Source organism: Panicum virgatum, chromosome 7K (assembly GCF_016808335.1).
Source record: "Panicum virgatum strain AP13 chromosome 7K, P.virgatum_v5, whole genome shotgun sequence".
Classification (NCBI taxonomy): Eukaryota; Viridiplantae; Streptophyta; class Magnoliopsida; order Poales; family Poaceae; genus Panicum; species Panicum virgatum.
In genome coordinates this window covers 3,019,347-3,037,903 of record NC_053142.1, presented here as the reverse complement: position 1 = coordinate 3,037,903, position 18,557 = coordinate 3,019,347, and the positions used below count along the sequence as shown (strand labels likewise).

The window sequence follows — 18,557 nt, the reverse complement described above, 5'->3', positions numbered from 1 at the left end:
GACATGCCTCTGTTTTTTTTAGAGGAGCAATCCATGACCTTGTAGCTTTGTGGTGTGTTGTACCTTCTCCCTCTTGTGTGTTGTGATAGTTTTTAGCTGTAAACTCTAAGAATGTATTGTGGATTTTGGCTGCCAAAAGCCCTATCATTGAAATTCAGGTGGGGATGCTTCCCCGTGACTGTGAAAAAAAAAGACTTCCACTCAAAAAAAAAAAGGCTACCAAAAGACTTCCAAGACATCTTATATGTCTTCAAGTGGACTTCAACTCAATATTATTATGGTAATAAATACAACGAATTGCCTTCGGGAGAACCATCTCGTCAAGTTGGTGCGGGTGAATAAACCTACATGTTTACTTTGTTGCTTCGCTTCATCAACTGATTCTGTTGTAGACCTATCAACTCAAATGGCAGGCCTGAGGTCACAATCATGTGCCAGTGCGAAAAACAAATTGTAAAAGTCATTATGCTCATATTTGTATCACATAATAAGAACATCTGTTTATCAAGTTTTTACATTGATAACTACATCATTTCCTGTCTTTTCCGGGTCTTTGAAGCGTGCAAGTCGTGCTAGGTTGTGAACTGATTCTGTTATTTTGTTTACCTGCATGACCAAGTCTGATAGAAGGGATCCAACAACTGCTATATGCATCACTTGCAATAGTGCCGCATCTTCCAGTAATTCATTTCCGCAGCTATTTGCCACTTTCATGGCTGCAGACAAGTCATTGTTTGCTGAAGATGGTGTAGTCATTGACCTAACTGCTGATGAGAGTTCTCTGAGAGCCCAAGCAGAGTGCAAGCTCATTTGACCGCATGTTGTCCGAACCTTCAAGCATAGCTCTGGACTGGCTTCGGGATACTATATATTATCAGGAAATAAAAGGTTGTCGATCATCAAACTTGGTCCCATAGTCTTTTGATTATGAACTGCGGGCATTAGCAATTACCTGAGATTTTGTCAGGATGACGACATAGGAAGCAAGAGCCTCCATTTTAGAAGCACATTGGCGACAAAGACTACCAAGTTTCTGGTATTGACTCCATGGGTGGCGGAAGCGGAATTTGCCGTGCATAGGTTCCCACTTGGCTACTGTGCACTGCGATGTTTGCAGTTGTATTTATTATTGGTGGAATATATTGCTGTGCAATAGGAGCTCCGGTATTTTAACTTATATAAAGCAACTGCACACATTCTGCTAAGTGAGAGGAGCTTACCAAAGAGTCCTCTTTCTCCTTGGAGCTGAGGACGCTCTTGTACGCGTGAAGGAAATCCTTGCCCTCCAGATTCTCGCTTCTAGCATTCTCTCCAAAGCATTCAGTTTCCATTCCTGTATACATTATTAAAAAGAGGGATCTGTTATCTAAAAGGAACTTTCGGCACATACATATATATGTTGGATCGTTTTAGCCACTCCAATCCAACTCAGATCTGTTCTAGTTTCTATATTTTCTCAAGACAATTTACAGTTGCTAACTATAATTAATTTCTCATCCTACTACCACGTAATTATTTTTCCAACTTAGAAAGATCATTCCACTCCCACTACGCTCATCCTCAACGTGCTTGAGTTCAACTTCCACCGAGATTCACACCATCATATATTATGTAATAATAAGTAGGAAAAGAACAAGCCAATGGCGGAGCCACCTACAATGGCTAGCCATGGCTGCCGCCACACTTAGTAGCCGACGAATCTCCCCGAACCACTTCTCAACCGTCATGAAAACAGAGGTCTGTTAGGTTGGAAACTGGAGGAAGAAGAAGATAAAACATTTAGACTTTTGAGCTGTTAGTCCATGACCAACCCATTTTCCCGAAGCAGAACTGCCAAAAATTGGCGTACATGTTGCCATCGCCCGTTGGTTAGTCGCCCTCGGCTGCCTTCGCGGTTCTCTGCCCTTCACTGCTTCGCGTCTCCGCCATAGGTAGATTTTAATTCTAGCTCCGCCACTGGAACAACAAGCCATGGAATCCACCATTTCTCTCTTCCTGCATTTACTCCATCTGTCATGGTGACATGTGGTGACCATCCAGGGGAACAAATCCGCCAATAATGCAAACAGTACTCTCTCTCTCTCTCATCCACGTGCACATAAATCAGAGCTGTCCCACTCTGATGCTAGCTGAGCTGGTTAGCGCATTTCAGTTATCCTTAGTCACCTTTCTCAAAAATATCCATGCTCATTCGGTCCGCAAATAAGGTATATACTACATATTCTCTGGATGGTTCAAAATGAGTGTTAATTATTTGCTTTAGAGTGAGATAATATAAAAAATTAGTTTGAAGCCATCTTGTTTAGTCTGATAAATAATGCATCGTACCTTCGAGGAACTCGGCCAGCTTGTCCAGGTTGTTGGCTGCGAGCTTGTGCAGGTCCTCGCCGGCCCAGACCGGGCAGATCAAGATTGTGGTGCAGAGGCAGATGGCGACGCCGGCCAAGATGGTGGTGGTGCGCTGGAGCGCGAGGGGCATGAGCTCCTCGACGCGGCAGCTGGAGACGGCGACGAGGCTGAAGGTGAGTATGAATATACTGACACCGTAGTCGAACCTCGCCTTGATCTCCGGGATGAACCGTGAGAAGGTCGCTGCCGACGCTGCAGCGCCGCACCGGCCATACCATCAAGGTTGATAAGCATGCAACATTAATTGCTGATGTTGTAGTGACCATGGAATAATTACCTACAAAGAAGACGAAGACGACGAGTAGTATGGACTCTGCCTTCTCACTCGGGACGACGAGGCTGGCTACCTCATGAGCTCCGATGACGAGGGAGCTGGCCACCAGCGTCGCCAGAGCTCGGTTCAGGCCTTTACTCAGCGTCGCACCAACGGTGAACTCCATGACGATGACGACCGTGAGCACGGCCCACATGGCGGAGCCGCCGAAGCCGTTGAAGAGCGGCGTGACGTAGTAGACCACGGAGACGAGCGTGAGAGCCAGCCCGACCTTGAGCGAGTGCGCCACCCGCCTGGGGTCGTCCCTCGCGATCTGGGCCACCTTCTCTGCTGCGGACCGGACGGCCAAGAGCCAGACCAGCCGCCAGGAGAAGCGGCCACCGGCGTCGCCCTCATCTTCAGCACCACCGCCATTATTGGTATTAGGATTGTTGCTGCTCTCCGCCGCCGGAGCTTCCATGGACAGCTAGCTAGCTCGCGGGAAGAACTACTGATGAAGCGATCGATGATGGGAACCTGAGCTCGATCAGTGCGTCCTTATAAAAAGGCTTGGCTCCGATGATCTCGTCCGCAGGCGTGGGCGGCAAATGGCAAAGATCGATGATGAGTGATGGGAGGTGCCTTCCCAAGATCGGACCTGCCCGACTTCCTGACTTGCTGCGACTACACTGATCAGGTAATTGTATCCTAGTACTGGCCGGTAGGCTAGCTGCCAGCTGGCCTCGCCTCGCCTTTGGACGGAGAGGAATTAAAAATCCCTGTGCCTGAGGTGCATGTGGTCGGCCGGGGACGCCTGCTAGAGCTAGGAGTAGCTAAGCTAGCCATGCATCATCAACAGAAACAACCCGGGCGGCGAGCAGGCTACACGTTATCAGATACGCCGTACGGTACGGTTGCGGCCAGAGCCGCGCTGAGGTAGCACCTGCCTGAGATCGCGGCCTGCCCTTTCTCAGCGGTCCAAATTAAATCAAGGACCAGCGATGGTGACTGAGAGCATCTGGAACCGTCTTGGGAATGAAGAGGAGAGCGGATTTATTGTAGTAAACAACACTACTATAAAATATATATAATTTACTGCAACCTTTTTTTAATACTTCCGAGGCGGGTAAAGATTTTAACCGCCTCGATTAATGGTAGGCATTAACCAAGTCGGTCACTTTTTATTTACCGAGATGTTTATAAACAACCGCTTCGCAAAATCATTAACTAAGGCAGGCATTATAATACAATCGTCTCGGTAAATCAGGCCCAAACGCCCAGCCTACACATAGCCGCCAGCCCACTATAACCTCCGGCATATACAAGCAAGAGTAAATGGCATCTCAGGTCCCCAAACTTGTCCCGAGATTTCGGTTGGGTCTCTGAACTCTCAAATTATGCATATGGGTCCCTAAACTCTGGTAATTGTTTCATCTCAAGTCCCAAACGCGCCATGCAAGCGTCTGAAGCTGACGTGGCATGCCATATGGCACCACGGTGGCAAATATTTGCAAAAATACCCCTGCATATTTTTGTCTTCTCCCATTTGATCCTTTTCTCAATCCCTCTCCAATCTCTCTAGCTTGGTCCGAGCCAAGCACCCTCCGCGCTGGTCCATGCCGGCCGCCCCGCGCCTTGCCCACGGCCGACGCCGCGCCAAGCCAGTTGCCACCGACTGCACGAGCCGATCTACCTTGATGGCGGTATCCTCACGGCGGGCTGCGGCCGCTCCTTGCAGCGGCGGCAGTCGAGCCCGAGCGCGTCCATGCCTAGGAGCTACACCCGGCGCGCCAGAGCGAGTCGAAGCACCGGTCGGCTTTGAGCAGTAGTACATCGAGCACCGCATCGGGGTTGGCCACGGGGCACCGCCGCCTTGCCATCGAACACCCCGAAACTCGATGTGCAGTGTGGTCCGGTGGCGGGCTGTCACGACCAGCGTGGAGCTCGTCATCTTCTCCGCATCCACCACCTTATTATTTTATCCCCTGTTCCACCTCCTTCGATTTGAGCGCGATTTCACTGATTTCTCTATCGATTTTGCTGCTTGATTTGGTGGCGGCGGTGCCTTCCGATGGCGATGGAGTTTGATTTGGCGGGGGCGCCACCACCGGGGGCGCAGCCGCCTCGAGCCAGTGCTCCTCTCTCCCTGGCGCTATTCCCCTCCCTCTTCCTATCCCTCTCCCTCTCCCCTCTTCTCTGCACGACTCGAACAAAGCATGAGTCCTGACATCCTGCTACGGGGGCGCATGCCGTGACCATGGGGGCAAAGGGAGGACCTTGCTTGGGATCACACGCCGGTGGCGGTCGACGGACGGCGTGCGGCCCATGGAGCAAGGGGAGAGCTCGTGCTCCACAACTCCGTGCTCGCGGCCGGAGCCACGTTAGCCAACCCGGACTACATCAAGGAGGAAAGCTAAGTGTGGCACAGGCATTGAGTGGAGGATAGAGCGTTCTCAAGAAGTAGGCGAATGCCTGCACTGGGAAGAGCAGGGGGAGCAGCAAGTCGACGGCTATGAACGGGCTGACTTGCAAATGGGGGAGAAGGCGCGGTGGCGGCCGGCACGACCACCACGGCTGCCGCGGGCAAGGCGGGGCCGTGGGGCCGGCACGACCAGCGTGGAGGGAGCTCGGCTCGGCGTGAGCTAGAGGAGAGAAGATTGGAGAGGGAGGAGGAAAGAAGTAAATAGGATAAGACAAGTCTATGCAAGTTTTTTTGCAAATAATTGCCACCGTGGCGCCACATGGCTGGCCATGTCGGCTTCAGACGCTTGCGTGACGCGTTTGGGACATCAAATGGAACACTTAACAGAGTTTAGGGACTCAAATGTACAATTTGAGAGTTTAGGGACCCAACCGAAATCTGGAGACAAGTTTGGGGACTCAACCCTCTCCTTCACCCCCGTAGCCACCCCGCAGCCCTCTCCTCTACTTGCTCTCTCCTCCCTCCCTCCCAGCCCATGCGGTACTTCTCGGGGATGTGGCTCCAGCCGCTCGGCACGGAGACGTGCCAGGGTGCCGGCGGGCCTTGCCGCGCTCACGGAGGGTGGGAGGAAGCCAGGGCACCGGCGGGCCTTGCCGCGCTCACGGAGGGAGAGAGGAAGCTAGGGCGCCGGCGGGCCTTGCCGTGCTCGGGGAGGATTGATGGCGAGGTCACGCGCCCCGACGGCGGCGTGGCGGCAACCCCGACCCCACCCTCTCCTCTTCTCCAGAGCGCAGGTCAAGGCTCCTCCAGTGGGCGGCGTGGAGTTCCTCCGGCTATGGCGCGAGGACAATGAGAGGCCACCACGGATTCGCCGCCGACGGACCGGATACGCGGCGTGGTGGCCTGATCCATCGCTGGAGGCCGGATCCACGCCCGTGGTGGCCAGATTGGGCAAGCCGCGGGTGGATTCAGTGAGCAATGGCCTCCTCCAGCGGGCAGACACAACGGTGGCGTGAAAGATGGGCTCACCGAGCCTGTGGATGGGCTCGCCGAGCCTTTTCAATTGGGTTTTTTTCTTTTTTTTAATTCTACTCACCGAGGCAGACAAGAAACCACCTGGGTTAATGTCACGATTAATCGTAATCATCGGTCCGAGGTGGTTGCAAAAATTGTATCGCTTAATGCCTTTTGCCCGCCTCGAAAAATGATATAGTACTGCACAACACCACCACTTAGTATAGCCTAGCAGAGATCTAACAATTTATTAGTAAGAATAATTTTGTCATTATTTTTCAGTTATAAATGAAAATGAAGATATGGGATTAGAATTCCAAATAAAATAAATCCTAACATCATTAGTATTTTTTCTCATGATACCGTTAGTCTACATACAGCTAGAGAACTTTAGTACCAGTAAGTAATCCTTCTTTAATACAAAGCGGCTACTGTTTGGTCAATACTACAGGTGCCGCTTAATTAGTACCAGTCTATAACTAACACCGACCGGAATTGTTGGGTGAAACCCCCTCCCCCCCCCCCCACCCCAACCCACACACGCTCATTTCACGAGTAATATGTGCAGGCGCGGTCTATGTAGAGGCAGATCTACAGGGTATGCCGGGTGGGCCACAGCATATCCTGCGATCCAGCGACCCGGCCCCAAGCATCCCATATGTTGTGAAAAAAATCCTAACTTCCTCCTTATTTCTTGTATGCCCGCGCGTGTCCGTTATTTTCTCCTTTAAGTCGCGTGCCTCTCGAAGTCTCGCGTGTCTTGCCCTCCCGCGAGGGGCAGCGTCCATCCTCGGCCTCTTCTGACTGGCCATCGGCTGCCGGCATCCCAGCCCATCCTCGGCCTCTTGTCCCTGCACAAATCAACAATTCATTGTCTTGACATTTACGTAGTGGATTAACTGGCAGCTCATCTCCTGAACCAACTGCATTATCGCCGTTTGTCGCATGGTCTTACGAATGTTCTTGTTGGTGTAGGCAGCAATGGATGAATGTCCAGTTTTCTAGTAGTGACCTATACTACTCACATATACTAGCTATACTAGTGTTTAACTTTTCAGTAGTATACAGTTAATCTGAGCCGTTGGATACTAACTGTTACACATATTAGTATGGACCAGTATTGTGTAACATAAAAGATCTCTATATAATTATTTTTGATGGAAAGATTCCCAGTGTGGTGGCGTGGAAAGTTTCTTTCAGAAGAGAAGTTACACACTCAAAAGATCAAAACGGCATGGCATCAAGCATCCACTCCTGGCTTGATTCCTTGTAGTCCTCTCAGTTTGGTAGTTTGTTAGTTCCTTTCTTGGTTTCAATCTCATTTTGCTCTTGCGGTATAAAGTTCCTGTATAGCTCTCTCCTGATTAGATCTTCCTTGTAAGTGTTTCTTTAAAACTTTTGTACTCTGGTTTTCTAATATATGTTGCCGGGGGGTCTTGTTCCCCACGGTTTTCGGGTCAAAAAAATATCTCTGTATAAGAACCGGCAGCCCACTCTGGATGAGTTTGGTGTGCCAAACAGAAGCGGAAAGATACTGGTTAAAGGAAGTTCAAGTGGCTATGGAAATCTTGCTGTCAAAACAAGCACAAGGTCTTCTTCTAGCTTCTAATTGTGGACATATTAAGTACTCGAAATATTCTCAGAAGGAAGAATATGGTTCTACCATCGTATGATTGTGCTATCTGTAATAACGGCATTGAGGAAACCTCGCAACATCTGTTCTTCCAATGCCCGCTAGCTTTAACTTGCTGGAATATGTTGCAAGTAACTCCGGTGGATTCAGATTCATTTTTTGGAAACATAGAAAGCATCAAGGCTAAAATCAGCTCACCCATGTTCATGAGTTTAATCATCTTGTTATGTTGGACCATATGGACAGCAAGAAATGAACTGATATTTCAAGGAATTCAACCGTCATTGGGGCAGTGCCGGGCTACTTTCAAAAAAGAACTCGCGTTGCTTATGCATCGAGTCAAGGCGAAACACAAACCACAGTTAGAAGAATGGATAAGTTCCTTTGGTTGAGCCTAGTTTTAGTTTTGATTTTTTTTCTCTTTCTTTCTTTGTTTCCTGAAGTTCGCGTTGTAAAGACTTTTTCCCTTTGTTTTAATATATATATATTCAGTAGGAGTCTTGAACTCCTCCTGTTGCTTCAAAAAAAAAATTGTGGCTGCCTGCAGTCAGAAACAAGGAGCTTATGTGGGGGAGTCAGGGAGAGGCAAATCCTAGATTCCTAGGTAGGAGACGAAGTAGCCTAAGGTGGATGTCTGAATCAATGTTTGTGAAGATGCAAATAGACTTATGGTATTTTTTTGAGGAAATAGGATTGGTATTTATCGATATAATATGAAGTTTACAAACCACCGATTATTACAAAGGAAGCCTGGACTGGAAGGCCTATATCGGTCCATCTACAGCTCTGTTTCACGTCCGCATCCGCTCCAAATTAAACAACCTGAATTGCATTGTCTAGGTGAGATTTGGGGAAAACGTCGATGAAGTAACACATGGAAGATGGAGAACAAGCATTTTTTTTTGCGGCACAAGAGACAGACAGCCGCTTTGATCGGCCTTCCCGCGCATCTCTTAACGAACAGGCTTTACCTAACGATCATTATAATGTTATAAAAAAACGATCATTATATTGGACACTACCTTGCCAGACATGGAGACAACCGATGCCTTACTTTAGCTGCAACTTTGTGCCAAAAGCAACGCCAGCAAGCATATATACTGGCTAAAGAAACATGACCCGCTCAATTTCTCAAAGTGGTGGATCGGAAGACGTATCTCGCAGAGGTCTTGCTCTTTGAGTATGGGGAGGCAAAATATGCGGGATAGCTTGCGGAAGAAGGTCCGTGACACTTAGTTGCATTGTGTAAATTGGTGACCCTCCTTCGATGCATCTCCAAATCTTTTTAGTTCAAATATTTGTGCTGAAGTTTTAAATTAAGATCCTATTTTGGACAAGTAACACAAATCTTTAAACTAAAGAGAGTTGGAGGTGCATCTAAAGATCACTAATATACACCCCTAATGACAATGGGCAGCTCATCACCACGCGACAGATTCGGGAGGCAAGTGGTGGTGGCTCAGAGTCATTGTGCACCTAAGGCCCACTGGATTGTGGCCTCCAAAACTGTGGATTTTTCATGGGTTTGAATTTTGGCTTGATGCTTATTTTCCTTTAACCTAATTTTTTGAGCATCACTAGCATACCGTGGAAAAAAACTAGCAATTGAGGTTTGGCCATTGGGTTGGGGCTGCCATAGCTAGCTACGTAGGGACAGCAAATTGGGCTGGGCCGGGCCGGCGAAGCAAGAGTTAATTAATGACATGGCTGCTTTTGGGGACCATGTTAATCCACTTAGAGCCTCGAAATTACAACGTTAATTAGAAAAAGTAAAATGATCTACCAGTTAGATTAATTATATAATGTAATGGTCTATATTTGATTTAAATCAAAGAATATATATATCAAATATAATCAATTCCTAGTTACATTCAGATTTAAAACTAAGGACAATTAACAGTTTGAATTTTATAAGAATTGGTAAGAAAAGGCTTAGAGTCCTTGCATTGTCGCATACAACTCATAGATAGCTCAATTCAAGATAAAATAATAAGTGATGATAGTTTCACTGTTATTTGTATCAAAAGCGAAGTACATAAAAAAGGGTTAAATTAACTAATATTTCACTTGTAGAATAAAGAAATTATGGAAAATTGTGTTTAAATGGCATCCGGATTGCAAAGCAAAATATCTAAATAACGAGTCAATGTATATTGTCATCTATGATAATCAAATTTTGGTCCACCATAGGAAAAATGAGCAAATTTGGTAAAAAAAATAGTAGTATCTTGCATGTTTAAGAAAATGAATATTGGATAACTTGGGAGGAAGAATATTTTTTGATTGATCTAAATAAACTTAAACGGTGAAAGGTCTTATAGTCTAGTGGTTACAATAGATTCGGTAGCACCTCATGGAGATTAACGTAGTAGGGGGGAACTCAAGCAATTTGTATCAATTAAATTTCCTCCAAATCATAACGACATATATAACATGGATACTACTGTACGTTATTTTGCTTATGCATACAGGTTGTAACAAAATCGACTTAAGCAATTATTAATTAATTGCATGAATGAGAACCGGCAAAATCTGAATGACACGGGTCAAGCTGAGAGGAGAACATCGTGCCCCGGAGGATAATATAATTAATCTCCAAACCGAACGCAGTTTTGTCTGCTTGATCCATTCCCACAAAAGCAGCAGTAGTAAATTATTAGCAATCACATTTTACCAAATTAAGCAGTAATAAATTCTTGGAACTTGCCTGATTTCTGCTCTACAGCGACATTGTGTAAGAAACATGGCCTCATTAGGCCATTGTTTGTGATTTGATGATTGTGTGACAACATAATTAGTGAGACTAACAAGTTTGTGAGATCATATTTATAGAATTTCTAGGTCCCATGGATATAATCAAATGTGTCCAATTGACCGGCGCGACGATTTGGATAAGTGCCAGCAAGATTAAGCGCCGGTTAAACCGACGGTATAGAGAAAGAATGCACCGGTGCATTGGACTGTGGAGATGAAGATCAAGTGAAGAAATTCCTATAGCACCGGTTTAACCAATGGTCACAAAACAAGTGTCTGTGCATTGACCTTGGCATTGCCTAGAGAGCATGTCAAGTGCCCAGGAGCTATGTCTTCAGCACCGGTTGAACCGATGGTATGTCGGAATAAGTCAGCAGATGAAGACTGAATAAAGCAGGCCATGAGTGACCGGTTAAACTGCTACCCATGTCTCGGTTTAACCGACGGCCTCTATGTCAGCAGCAGACCCTGTCAGAAGCTCAACAGCTATAGCAGAAGCTATTATTGACCGGTTGAACCGATGTTGTACGCAGAAAAGGTATAACGGCTAGTAACTAGCATTGCACTTTTCAGAGAAAAACTAGCATGTTTTGACAAAGATGAGCAAACTCACTAACCTTTTGGGCCAACCAGATCCTAAGCTGTTGACATAAACTATTTTCTTTAGAAATTGTCCTTCATTTGTGATTGATTATTCACATCCTTGCATCCAGTTATTAGTAGAGTTGTCTACGATATGTCTACTTTCTGTCCATTCTATCATGCAGGTTTTAGTAGATATTTTAATAATTTTTTATTTGCTTCAAATGTGATATTTGTAGACATCCTTTGATCCGATAGGGTTATGATGTTTGGGTGCAAGTACTTCCTTTAAATTTAGGAGTTATATGGTACTACTAATTTTGTTCACATCATTTCAGAAAACAAAATAAATACAACACGCATTGTAGTAGAAAAATTGGTTTTACTGAATCTGTGAAGAAAGCAATTGTAAGTCCTTGTATTCTTTTTTTCCCTATCCTCAGCAAAGTCCTAGTGATAATAAACATGAGTCCAATATGCAAGACATTGATTTATTCATTTTGCTAGGAAGATATGGAAGTAATTGTTGATGAATCAGAACATGATGGACAACATGTCAAGTCTTCTAGTAATGCTGTTTCCAAAGTCTTGCCGCAGTCAAGTAAATTCTTACAAAATGTAGGCATTCCGTCCTCCTCCAAGTCAAGCACCAGAGTTGGCGTGTCTTCAAAGGTGCAAGAACTTCAAGCTCAGCTTGAGATGGAGAAGCAGGAAAAGGCTAAACTCCAGCTGGAGATGGATAGCTTGAAGTTGCTGGCACAAGAATCTGAGTCAACCACAAGAGGTTGATAGGTTGAAGGATACCATAAAGTCTCAGGCATAGCAATCTGAGGCAGCAATGGCAAAGCAATCGGAAGAGATTGAGAGTTTGAAAAAGACAGTCCAAGATTGTAGTGGGATCCTTCCTCAAATTATAACCTTCCAAGGCCAAGTGCCTCCTCCCTGAGACTGCTTGTCATCATGGTTCTCGTGCTGTCGTGCATCAAATGGGGCTTTGCTACTTTTGTGACCTACTTGAACTTGGACTTGGTTAGGTCTGCAACTTCAACTATTTTCTTTCTTTGATTAGAGTTAAAGGAGTTCCATATTTATTCATTGCTTTAAACCATTGGCTACTGGTTAAATTTGTTTCTTTATTTCATGAGATTTTGTTGATGATGGAACCTGTACTTGTGTTGAATGGATTAATGGACCAGCAACTTGATGATTGAACCTTTCATTGCTTGTTTTAAATTGGGCTATGGCCACAACTTAATTTCTTCTCAATTGCCTCCGATAAATTTTAGAGCGGTGCTAAAAAATGGATGGCTTGTTCTATAGATGGATCAGTAAAAATGTGTAGGATTGAACCTATAAATAAATCGGGACTGCCATTGGGTGTAGCGCAAATCAAAACTATTAATTATGTTGGCCTAATTAGGCCACAAAACATTTTACGACGAACTAATTTGTCACAACCTTTTTGCCAAGTCAGCTGCCATGTCACATGCCACATCAGCTGCCATGTAACATGCCACGTTATTTCATTCTATGACAAAGCAAATCAAGACAAAATTCTGGGAGCGTCATCTGCCACGTCACATGCCATGTCATTCTGCCACATCAGCAGACACATGGCAACTCCGCAGATAAATAGTTTGTGACATTTTTGGTTTGATATTATGACAGTTTGGATCATCATAATTGTTTGTGACGACGAAGTATTTGTTACTGAGTTTATGATGTTTTTTAAGTGTTTCATCACATAAGGTGCTTAGACACAGACCTTTTGTGACAATGCATTTTTCGTCATGAAGACATCACGGATCATGGATCACGACAAAACAACTCCTACTTGTGACGTAACCAAATCGTTATAGAAGGTATCACGTCTTGTAGTATGGCTACTTCGAGTGGTGGCCTAGTTATATGCCTTCCCCGGCCATTTTGGAGTTGCTAGAGTCGAGAGAAGTCTCATACACATTGAAGAACACCTCCAAGCCATCCAAGTGATTAGTGATCACATCTTTAGTCCTTAGCACACCTTTAAGAGTGTTAGTGATAGGTTAACTCTTATTAAGTGAGTGAGAGAGCAAGGTGTTGCTGCCTCGTGCACTAGTTCTAGAGTGAACAACACTTTTATCTTGGTGCGCCGGCTATCCTTGGAGTCTTCGTGGCTCTCCGGCACTTCTTCGGTCCTCTGGCTTGGTGTGAAGTGGCGTTGACGACTGTGTGCGGGGTACGTGAAGACCCCATCCTTCATGGAGAAGCTCCTTGGTGGAAAATCTGGCCAAGGTGACCAGAAACTTGGGTAAGCTTTGATGGCATTGCCTTTGTGACAAGTCAAGATGTCCCCGAAAGAGACTTAGTGTCCAAGAAGCAATACTCTTGATTGAGTGCTTCAACAACGTGGACTAGGGGTGGCATTTTCTTACCAATACCACAGGATACATCATTGTGTCAAGAGTTTGCTTTCTCTCATCCCCTCTTTACGTTTCCGCATTTCATATTGCAACTTGTGTCACTTTACATTCTTAGAGTAGTATTTTGCTAGAATTGGCTATAGGTTGTAAAACTCTTTTAGGATGAGGGTTTCACACTAGTTGACCACCAAATCCTCGACCGAAGTCGGTGCGCCCTCCCATAGGAGATCAGCACCCTGAGGACACTTACAACCAAAAACTGCAAGGACATGTGCTACCTTACTACAAGATCTTGGAGCATAATAAATAGAAACTGAAGAGAAGCTCGACGACTGCAAAGATTTCAGCTCGCAGATTAGGCCTCCTTGGCTATGTTGGATTATAAATTGCTGGTTTTCCTAAAAAAATGTTGGATTGTGAGCACTAGGGCCACCCCTACTCACAGGTTTTTGATCCAGGATCAGTGGAAGGTGGTTGGCGGTTCGTTATCCTTGCAGTCCTCGATCGAGGATGATGCCGAACCGTCCTCGTCCTTGACAGCCAAGAGCACCAGCAGGGCAAGCAAGGGGTAGCTGACAGTGATGAGCCCCCAGTTCAGAATCAGCTGCGTCATCAGGGGCGTCTTGTGGACGTCGACTTGCCATGACACAGCCGCTCCAGCACTCTGCACGCCCTTGTAGAACCCGGAATACCTTCGCCGGCCGCAAACACACATGAAGTAGAAGTAGTCATGATCATGAACAAGAATACAAGATCGATCGATACAGTAGATAGATGAAACAAATTAATAATAAAGGCGATGTGTACAATTAATTAATACCTGCTGAGGACCTGTGAGTCGTTTGTGAGTGCGCCGATGATCCAGTAGATGAGGCTCTGGAACATGGCATCCAGCAGGCCGTAGCTGCAGTAGAGCAGGAACGGCCCGGCGTAGCGGCGGCCGTCCTTGAAATCGATGAGGTCGGGCCACTCGCCGTCCGTGTACCTGAGCTGGTTGGCGAATCCCCCTCCCCAGACGGCGGTGCCGAGCGCGGCGAAGACGGCGACGCCGACGAGCCCCCTCTTCCTGCGGCTGGCGAAGCCGAAGTCGAGGAGGCATCCGAGGCCGAGGGAGCCCAGCATCTGCGCTGCCCAGTAGACGACGTTGTTGAGGCCCCTGGTGCGGAGCGTGAAGAGGAGGCCGTTCACGTTGTTGAACTGGTAGGTGTAGAAGAAGTTGCTGCCCCATGCCGGGACGACCACCAGCAGCATCTTCCAGTCGGCGAAGAGCCGGAGGACCTCGCCGGCCTCGGTGGCCGCGGAGGAGGAGTGGGTGGCGTCCCCGGTAGCCGGCCTGCTGCCGTCGTCGCGGACGATCTTGTGCGGCGGCAGGAAGAGGAGGGTGAGCGCCACGCCGACGAACATCACGGCCATGAAGGCGATGTAGGTGCCGTCGTTGACGCTGGCGGCGGCGGCGACCTGCTTGCTCCCGCGGCGGTAGTTGAGCGACAGGGGGAGGAGCCCGCCGAGGGCGCTGCCGAGGCTGAAGAGGCACCAGAAGAGGGAGATGTAGGTGCCCCGGCGGCTGGGCGGCGGGTAGGAGGTCATGATGGCGCCCTGCGCCGCCCAGAGGAGCCCCGCGCCCACGCCGAGGAGCGCGCCGGCGACGACGGGGAACACCTGGGACCCGGGCCGGTGGTTGTAGTAGAGGAAGGATGCCACGTAGAGCGGGTAGGTGAGGGAGCCCAGGAAGAGCGTCGTGCGCGGGCCCAGGAGGTTGTGGATCGCGCCGCCGAGGACGCCGAAGACGGCGAAGCAGGAGTAGAGGGCGGTGTTGGCGTTATCGGCGACGGTGTGGTCCGCCTGCCCGCCGCCGCCAAGGCCGTTGAGCGCGCTGTACATGCCGGGCAAGCAGAAGCATACCAGGCCTATTAGGCACACCTGCGCCAGTGGGGAGTTGCAGCGGAGGAGCCCTCCTGGCTTCGCCGCCGGCGCCGGTGACGACGCCGACAGTCCCTCCGCCGCCTCCACCTGCGGCGGTTGCATCATATATTGATTATTCACTACTCTTAATTATTATTGATCAAACCGGCCTGGAGCTTTACTGTTACAATGCTCCTCTACAGTCTGTGAAAGGATCATATCCTAGCACACCTATATATAATAATACTATACATATAGAGTTAGGCACGCCGGCCGTCAAAAATTCAGCAGACTAGCTAGCTGCTAGGAAGGGACGAAAATAGTCTAATCTGTGGAAGCACATGAATGGGACTAAAAGTTGCATTGCATTGTCATCGAAGATACCACATCCACAAAAAACTATTAATATATGGGTTTTGTGTACAGATCAAGAGTGCCTGGAATTGACTATTTGTCTATAAAGCTATTGATGATAATAACTACTACCAGTATCTCCAAGAGTTCCTTATATTTTCTCTCTAAAATTTAATATTTGCCAACTCCGCAAATAAATATGGGGAGAGGAAAAAAATATCTATTTCCAACAGTTTCTCATTTTATTTCCCCAACAATAAAAAAATGTGGCCGGCACTATATGTCCCTTGCGCAGGCAACCATGGCGGCGAGCTCAGCGTGGAGGTCCCGGAAGGATGTGGCGAGGTGGTGTCCCCAGTGCAGCGCCCACGCGCGGCCGGCGGAGGCGACGTAGGAGACGAGAAAGTCGGCCACGGAAGTGCACGACGTAGAGCTCCGGAAGTAGAGATTGGCAGCGTCGGAGAAAGGGGAGCGCTTTCTGTAGAGGCCGCCGCCACCACCACGGCCATGTCCTCCTCCTCGAGCAGGAGCCAGGAGGGGCCCGCGGCCTTCTCCGTGAACCTTGCGGCCGCCGCGTGCCTGCTGCTGGCGTTCCTGCGCACGGCGCCGCCCGGGGTGAGGTCGCGGTCCGTGCGGAGGGCGGAAGCCCAAAAGGGGAGGCGGCGATGCCCCTGCTGCCTGATCCCGTTGGTGCCAGGACCAGCCCCATGAACCCCATCGTGTAGAGCTGCCACGAGCCCACGAGACGGCTGTCCACGCTAGCGTCATGGCGTACGCCACCTCGCCCTTCCGGTAGGCCGCCATCTCCCCGACGATGCCGCGCTACTCCCCGGAGTCGACAGGGTCAGCGCCGACGCCGACAGGATTAAGAAGCCTGCAGGTGCAGCGGACCTTCGCGGCGCTCGCGGGGCTCATCTGGCCGAGATCCCGGCCGGTGAAGGAGAAGTGCGGCGCGAGCGGCACCTGGGCGCAGAAAGAAGTTCGCGACGAAAAACGGGATCGGGAGGTGCGATGGCATGCGTATTTTTACGCACGGGAGAGCTGGATTTGCCAATTGTTAGAAGATGGGAAATTGAGATAGAAAATTATTGGAGAATGTTTTTTTCACTTTTTCCAAAAAAATAAGGATAAGGAAGTGAGATGGGAAACTGTTGGAGTTACCACTAACATTTAGATATTTATAGTCATTTGTAATGCACCGCTGATGGTTTATTTGGAATCGAACCCTCAAGATTATTGCACGTGTGTGGTTGTCACAAATTGGGTCATTTCAAAAAAAAAAAACTGTTTGTGATAATGCATCATTCACGATGGTGAAGACAGTACCATATATAATTTCGTGAATGAAGCTTTCTTTTTTTATGAGAAAATACGGCAGGCAAGGTGCCGGCCTGGACATATATTATGCATCGGTTAAAATAACAATATATTGATGCAAGGTTGTCAATGCAAAGTTTTGTGATGTTTGGGGATCGGAGCACACTCGGAAAAACCCTTGGCTACCAAAATATCATCAAGAGCTTGCCAGCTGACTGAATCAAAGGCCTTTCTGAAATCAAGCTTAGGAGCTATGGCCGGGGCCTGTTTATGTCATGCTTGCACAATGTCAGCAGCATAAATGAAGTTTTCAGCTATGCTTCTCCCTTTCAAGGAACTTATTTGGTCACAGTGGACTAGAGAGGGAACAGCACAGTTGCAATCTGAAGGTCATGCCTTTTGTGCAGATCTTCATGATGCAGTTTTGTAGGGAGATTGGCCGGTAATCCTTAGCTAGGGTGCAAGGCAGGGTCCTTCTTCGGGAGCAGAGCCAGGTATGCCTTGTTGAACCGAATGAACCTTTCTAAGTAGTGGCACTGGATGTATTTGGGACACTCAGTCAGACCCTCAACAACTTTCAGTCTTGCTTGTGACATAAATGATCTGAACAGCCAAATATTTCAAGTTTATTTTCTTTTTCAGATAATCAATTTCTTCGTTCAGAGGTTTATTAGTGGTGGAGATCGATTTGTGTACTTTGATGCCTTGGTGGTCATCTTGTATCCGCTAGTGCCACCATCAGCTCCTACTGTGACGGAGGAAGATATGTGATTAACATTCCCCCATGCTTCTACTCCACTGCCGCCGCTGTCAAGACAAACATTCAACGTGCCAGTTCATTTTACTTTCCATTTGTTTGGCCACCTACAACAGTTATAGCTACCTGCCAGTGGCCAATCTAGTCTCAATATTTAGATGGGGCTCATATCTATTATCTTCTTCTTCCTCCCCTTCTCTTCTTCTTCCTCACATCTTCTTCTTCATTATTTCATGCCAAAATTAAAGGGAGGCTTAGGGGGGTATCTATGAATCTTGGGGAGGCCCCCTAGCCCCCCTTTAGATCTGCCCCTACTTGCAACAGTTAGATCATTTATGATTGTCATAAGCCAAGGTTTAGAGTAGAAGCCAACTTTGTTGTAACTGAAGTTTGATTTGAGATTGTAAATTGATGTATATCGAGATTAATGTGGTTCAATATGGATTAAAATGATTAAATATTTATTGTCAATAGGACAGTGATTATTGTGTCAATTTGGAAATTCTAATGTTGTACTTGCCTTACTTTATTGATGTTGTTTCAGTATAAGTGTATGCATCCCAATAAAGGCTTTCCAATAACATTTGTACTTTGGTTGTGATATCCTCTCATTACAATGTTAGTTATATGGTCTCAAATTAACAGTAATAAGTAATCTTAATTTACAACACTACAATCAGCATAGTTCACAACCGGAGTGGGGCCTTGGTTCGCGGTTGGAAATCGGAGTTGCTCTTTGTGCTGCGTTTGAGCTCAGC

At 47.3% G+C, this 18,557-nt stretch overlaps 2 protein-coding genes across 5 annotated transcripts; both read right to left on the bottom strand.

Annotated features, from left to right (window-relative positions):
• Positions 1-249: 249 nt before the first annotated feature.
• Positions 250-3,504, bottom strand: LOC120639568 (aluminum-activated malate transporter 1-like). The gene is made up of 5 exons (XM_039915434.1): positions 2,687-3,504; positions 2,329-2,601; positions 1,221-1,333; positions 953-1,102; positions 250-864 (listed from the first exon to the last, which is right to left on the bottom strand). Exons 1-5 carry the CDS (start codon positions 3,141-3,143, stop codon positions 505-507), a joined length of 1,353 nt encoding a protein of 450 aa, XP_039771368.1. The 5' UTR covers positions 3,144-3,504; the 3' UTR covers positions 250-504.
• Positions 3,505-6,655: 3,151 nt separating this feature from the next.
• On the bottom strand, positions 6,656-16,715 carry LOC120639567 (UNC93-like protein 1). Of its 4 annotated transcripts, none has more exons than XM_039915433.1 (3): positions 14,290-15,670; positions 13,913-14,161; positions 6,656-6,949 (listed from the first exon to the last, which is right to left on the bottom strand). In XM_039915433.1, the coding sequence occupies exons 1-2, from the start codon at positions 15,495-15,497 to the stop codon at positions 13,930-13,932; spliced, it is 1,440 nt and encodes a 479-aa protein (XP_039771367.1). In that variant the 5' UTR covers positions 15,498-15,670; the 3' UTR covers positions 6,656-6,949; positions 13,913-13,929. The 4 variants fall into 4 exon arrangements, with proteins under 4 accessions (XP_039771367.1, XP_039771366.1, XP_039771365.1 ...); XM_039915432.1 differs by lacking the exon at positions 6,656-6,949 and adding an exon at positions 11,433-11,820; XM_039915431.1 differs by lacking the exon at positions 6,656-6,949 and adding an exon at positions 12,905-13,332.
• Between the last annotated feature and the right edge of the window lie 1,842 nt (positions 16,716-18,557).

Bases quoted from the DNA above. Each gene is read 5' to 3' on its own strand.
- LOC120639568 (XM_039915434.1), bottom strand. From the start codon at position 3,143: ATGGAAGCTCCGGCGGCGGAGAGCAGCAACAATCCTAATACCAATAAT. The intron at 1,103-1,220 runs GTAAGCTCCTCT...CAAACATCGCAG, and splicing joins AGGAGAAAGAGGACTCTTTG to TGCACAGTAGCCAAGTGGGA. The intron at 865-952 runs GTAATTGCTAAT...GATAATATATAG, and splicing joins TCATCCTGACAAAATCTCAG to TATCCCGAAGCCAGTCCAGA.
- LOC120639567 (XM_039915430.1), bottom strand. From the start codon at position 15,497: ATGATGCAACCGCCGCAGGTGGAGGCGGCGGAGGGACTGTCGGCGTCG. The intron at 14,162-14,289 runs GTATTAATTAAT...CGGCCGGCGAAG, and splicing joins GACTCACAGGTCCTCAGCAG to GTATTCCGGGTTCTACAAGG.